The 5669-nt window shown below is 48.1% G+C and overlaps 1 protein-coding gene across 1 annotated transcript; it reads left to right on the forward strand.

Annotated features, from left to right (window-relative positions):
- Positions 1 to 3750: 3750 nt before the first annotated feature.
- Positions 3751 to 5382, forward strand: LOC124684485 (GDSL esterase/lipase At5g03610-like). Its single transcript, XM_047218788.1, has 5 exons — positions 3751 to 3808; positions 4045 to 4296; positions 4402 to 4688; positions 4766 to 5042; positions 5138 to 5382. Exons 1-5 carry the CDS (start codon positions 3751 to 3753, stop codon positions 5380 to 5382), a joined length of 1119 nt encoding a protein of 372 aa, XP_047074744.1.
- The last annotated feature ends 287 nt before the right edge of the window (positions 5383 to 5669 follow it).

The raw sequence follows: 5669 nt of genomic DNA on the forward strand, positions 1-5669 counted from the left end.
AATAACGAGGAGGAGAGGGAGGGGCTGCCTAAGCCTTGGCCGCACCACCTAGGGCACCCCTGGCCGGCGCCCTAGCCACCCCCTCTACCCAAACCCTAGCACACCTCCCTCCTCCACCTCTCTTCCGTAGTGCTTACGGCGAAGCCCTGCCAGAGATCTCCACCACCACCGACACCACGCCGTCGTGCTGTCGGGATTCCGAAGAGGATATACTACTTCCGCTGCCCGCTGGAACGGGGAGAAGTACGTCGTCATCAGCACCGTACGTGTGACTGAGTACGGAGGTGCTGCCCGACTGTGGCACCGTCAAGATCTTCTACGCGCTTTCGAAAGCGGCAAGTGATCATCTTCTGCAACAACGAGATCTAATCTCATAGGATTTGGAAATCTTCGAGGGTTAGTCTCATGATCTTCTCGTTGCTCCCATCTTCTAGATTGCATCTTGGCTTGTTATTCGTTCTTGTGGTAGGAAACTTTTGTTTTCTATGCTACGAATTCCATCACCCTCTATTAACCATGGCTATGTACATAGTCATGTCCACATAATAACGAACCCGTAGGGTCACACACTTAAGGTTTGATGTCGTTAGGGATAGAGATATATCAAGTGCAATGTTTTTGGTGTCCCGAATGGATTCGGTGATATCACAAATGGATTCAGAAGGGCCCACATAGGATTCAAATATCCTACGGCCTCTCGGGTCCGAGCCTTTACATATGGGAGCCCAAGGGCTGGCCACACCATCACAAGTCCACAAGAGCCACGTAGCCCCGAGCTCCCCACGCCTAGTGCCGCCGCGAAGCCGCCTCCGGCCACCCGCTGCCGCCCTCCGTCGTCGGCCTCCTAGCCGTTGTAGGCCGTCGCCCATCCTCATTGGGTCCTCCTCGGTCCTCCTCCGTTTACCTCCTTTGGTCTACTTCTGCTGGTGATTGCCGGAATCTCACCGGAACCATAATTTCAACAAACTCCGAAAAGATAGTCTGGGCGAACCCTGTCAGATTTGCACCAAGTTCACCGTCACGCCGTCATGACGCTGGAGCGATCTCTCTACCTCGAGTCTAACTTGCAAGATCAAGAAGGAGCCGATATCGTCAATCCATACGTGTGCATCACCTCGGAGCTGCCGCACAAGCAATAGAGTTGATCGAGTTGGATCGCCAAGATTGAACGGATCCTGATCGTCTACATCGACACCAACCGTTAAGTTTCTGCACCTGATATGCGACGGTACGCAAATCAAGTTTTCGCATTGTTACATGCTATCACATCGTTACATGCATCTCCTAGATTAGATCCATGTGGTTTATTCGCTGTTGCGTTGGATTTTTTGTTTTCTATGCTACGAATCCATACAGTCGGATGTTACTATTTGATGGATCTTTTGCGGCACCTTGGCTTCTCCAACATATTTTGTGGCAGCCCTTCTCACGTCATCGACCTCTAGGGTTCTTATTAATGGTGTGGCTGGAAACCCCATTGCGCATGGAAGGGGGCTAAAACAAGGGGACCCTTTATCGCCGTTCTCTTTGATATTGCAATTGATCCGCTCCATCACATTCTTTGCAAAGCCACCAACAAAGGGCATCTCCACAAGCCAGGGCCAAAATTCCAACTCTTCGAACTTCACTTTATGTGGATGATGCGGCCATATTTGTGGTCCTATCAAAAAGATGTCGACTTTCTTGTCTCGATGCTTGAGCGGTTTGGAGACATCATGGGTCACTAATTTCTCCAAGAGCCAAGTTGCCCCCATTAGATGTGACAGTGTGGATCTCGGCAACATCCTCGAATCCTTCCCGAATCCTCGTGCCTCCTTCTCGATGTGGTACCTTGGGCCGCGTTTGTCGGTCACTAGACTAGAAAAGTGTTCACTTCCAATACTTGATTGATGAAGTGGCAAATAAGCTCATTCCTTGGATTGGAAAGGACGCTATTATGGCTGGCCGGTCGGTTCTTGTCAAAGCGGTGCTCACTAGTGTGGTCATTTACTTCATCACCGTCCTCAAAGTTCCGATTGAAGTGCTCAAGAAGATTGATGGGTTAGGGAGAGCTTTTTTCTTTTTCGCAAAAACATGAGAGCTTTTCTTTGGGCTGGTTGTGATAAAGTGACGGGAAAATGTAAAGTTAAGTGAGACTTTGTGTGCAAGCCTAAAGATAGAGGAGGGCTTGGAATCCTAAACCTCAAAAAGTTTGGAATGGCTCTCCGTCTTCAAAGGCTTTGGAGTTAGTGTAAGGACGAATGAAAACCATGGATTGGACTTGGGAACCCTTGTAGTGAAAATTATCAAGACCTCTTTGCGGCGACGATGAAGGTTACTATTGGAGATGGCAAAAATACCATGTTTTGGGACTCTCCTTGGCTTGATGGTTTGAGACCAAAAGATATTGCTCCTCTTATTCATGCCTTTTCGGTTGTCAAGAGAGCTACCGTCTACAAGACCCTTTCAAATAATTCTTGGGTCACCAAAATTAATTGCAACACGAGTTATCTACCGAGAACATTTCACAATTTGTTGCTCTTTTGGGAAGATTGACCATGTTCAACTCAACCATGATTACACGGACACTATTGAGTCGAAGTTTACGGGTGATGGTTCCTACTCTTCCAAGACGGCGTATGCGGCGCAATGTATGGCCCTCACCACCTCGGCCATTTCAAGGTAGGTTTGGAAGCAATGGGCGCCTCGCAAATGCAAATTGTTCACTTGGTTAATCATTCAATATAGGGTGTGGACGGCGGATAGGCTCGAGAAAACAGGGTGGGGCAATTGTGGGCGGTGCATGCTTTGCAATCAAGTTGATAACCCACGACGCATCTCCTCTTCAAATGTAGGTTCACTCTAAGAGTGTGGTTAAAGATCAAGGAGTGGCTTGGCATTCATGATATTAACCCTTCGAATTGGCAATACCGCCCCTTCGGTGAGAGCTTGGTGAGCGGGTTTCATTCATAGAAGAAGCCCTACGAGGAAAGCGATTGCCTCTTTGGCAATGTTAATCTCTTGGGAGATTTGGAAGGAGAGAAATGCGAGAGTGTTTCGTAACACCTTCTTTGCTTCAACGGTTGTGTTAGAAAAGATAAAGAGCAAGGAAAGTTTATGGTCTTTAGCCAGGGCTAAGGCTTTGAGTATTGTTATGCCACGAGAGTAGACTTGGTCTTGGCCTTAGGCTTTTTGCCAAGCTCTTTGGTTTGTAATTTTTCTAATACCCTCTTCTTTGCCAATGAAAATGGCAAATCTTTTGCCTTATTTAAAAAAACTATTCGTAGCTATTGACAAGTATCATAAGAAATGTTTAAGGCAGTTAAAAAAAATGTTTAAGGAGATAACGGCACTGCCACGATGTGGATAGACCAAGAGCGAACCGGCCGCTATTTCAGAAACTCAACAGCAAGAAATAACAGGCAGCAATGGTAATATTTAGTGGAGGAAAACCAATCAATCTCTCTCGTGCAGTCGTGCGTCGTCACTTTAGAACTCTTAGTTCGTACACATGCCGTTGCACGTTCCATCTCGCAACACCAAAAATCTCAGAGACGCACGTAAGCAGAAGTTGTGATGCGCGCCGGCCGAGCCAGGCCTGTAAATTGAACTTGCAGAGTCCATATCCATGTCCTAGTACATGGCGCGTACGCGGTTGGGTACAAGGACTGTGTGAAGGCGGTTAACTTTCTTCTATAAATACATCCCACACGTACGGCCATACCATATCGATCCATCTACTTCCTCGCCGGTCGCCGGCAGCTAGAAACCATGAAGCTTCATCCGGCCACCGCTGTCTGCTGCCTTGTCCTCGTCTTCCTTTTCGATGGTATGCAGCTATGCATAATGCATTACGTAGTACTACCTCGTGCTCTTCTCTTTAGATCGATACTTGATATTGCCCTGCTTGCTGCAGTACTATTACCGCCCGCCTAGCTTTTCTTTTAGATCGACATAATTTCTGCTGCATCGCTAGTTTGCTACTACTAGTAGTATATATAGGACTTCTTCAATTCGGTTGCTGACATCATCGTATTCAAATGTGTACATGTAATGTAATAACAGCTGCTCTGGTGGAGGCCCGAAGCACACCTTCGGCTCAGGGACAGTGGTCCAGCATGTTCGTCTTCGGCGACGACTTCGCCGACAACGGCAACCTCCCCAAGCTGAAGCGCGGCCAGACTCCGTCTGAATCTATCGGGGAGGACACCACCCGCCAGTGGAGCTATCCCTACGGGTCATATCTCAGCTCTCGGGGACCAACCCCTATTCCAAGCGGACGTTTCTCCAACTACCACATTCAGTCAGATTTCATCGGTACACTATAATCAAATTCCCTAGCTAGCAGATTTGATTTTTAGATTTCGGATAGCTAATGTTTACTCCTAAATCCTACTGATACATATCGCTTTGTCCTTGCAGCGAGGATATTGGGTCTCACTGAAGCCCCTCCGGCATACGTGCTCACCCCAGATCAATCTTGCGATCCATCGGGCATGACACTTGCCTTTGGCGGCGCCGGCGTGCACACGGTGTCCAAGAGTGCGCCAACCCTCACCGCGCAGGTCAACATGTTCGCCAGCCTAGTCAATGACGGGGTCATCTCAAAGGACCAGCTCCGCCGCTCCATAGCTCTCGTCGCCATCTCCGGCAATGACTACCTCAGCGGCGCCGACATTGAGGAAGCCCACTTGAGCAGCTTCAGTGACGTGAGATATCGCCGACTAGCTCACTTATTAACCAGCCATCAATGTATATCCACCTTGCTAATGAACTTGTCCTGCAGATGAATACCTACATTGGGGGTGTGACCTCTGAGATCGTGAAGAACGTGGAGCGGCTGCAGAAGCTCGGCCTGAGGAAGGTGATCGTGAACAACCTGCACCCCATCGGCTGCACGCCTCTGAAATCCAGCTCGAGCAACTACACCACGTGCGACCTTCTCGGCAACTACGGAGCTGCTCTGCATAACAACAACCTGGAAAGGTTGATGGGCGGGAAGAACAATGCCCACATACTGGACCTCTACACCGCCTTCACCGACATTGTCAACCACGCCTCCCGTAAGTACATGATCACATAGCTAATTTTATATGAACGTAATTCGACATGTAGAACTGTATCTCTGACGTAACATACAAATTCCTTGCGCATGCAGGTGGACTGTCGGATGATGCCAAAAGGTTCAACCGCAATTTAGCCCCGTGCTGCGTGAGCGCTTATGATAATGGGTACTGTGGGCAGCGCAGCCCTTCAGGAGAGCGCCTCTACGAGCTGTGCGAGAATCCCGACAAGTACTTCTACTGGGACGAGATGCACCCCACCAATGCTGGGTGGAAGGCCGTGATGAAGGCGCTAGAAGAGCCTTTGAAGGAGTTCCTTGATCGGGACTATGTTCCTTGATCTTGAACAGACACACAATGGATGATGCCTATCTTCTAAGTTTTTTTTCGAGCAAATTAGTTGCTAAGTTGGTGCATTCTCTTTTTAGGTTATACTAATAGCAATTTTATAGCGTTCTAATATGCTTATTTTCGAAGAAGCTTGTGAGTTTTGAACTTTTCTTTGATCCGTAGTGCTCTTTATATATGAAAGAAACATGCATTTATTTTTCTTATTGCCGTATCCTTCTCTTTGTGAGATTTGAGTTGGCTAAAAACCCAATGTTGAGCCCGAAATAATTACCACCA

Source organism: Lolium rigidum, chromosome 1 (genome assembly GCF_022539505.1).
Source record: "Lolium rigidum isolate FL_2022 chromosome 1, APGP_CSIRO_Lrig_0.1, whole genome shotgun sequence".
Lineage (NCBI taxonomy): Eukaryota > Viridiplantae > Streptophyta > Magnoliopsida > Poales > Poaceae > Lolium > Lolium rigidum.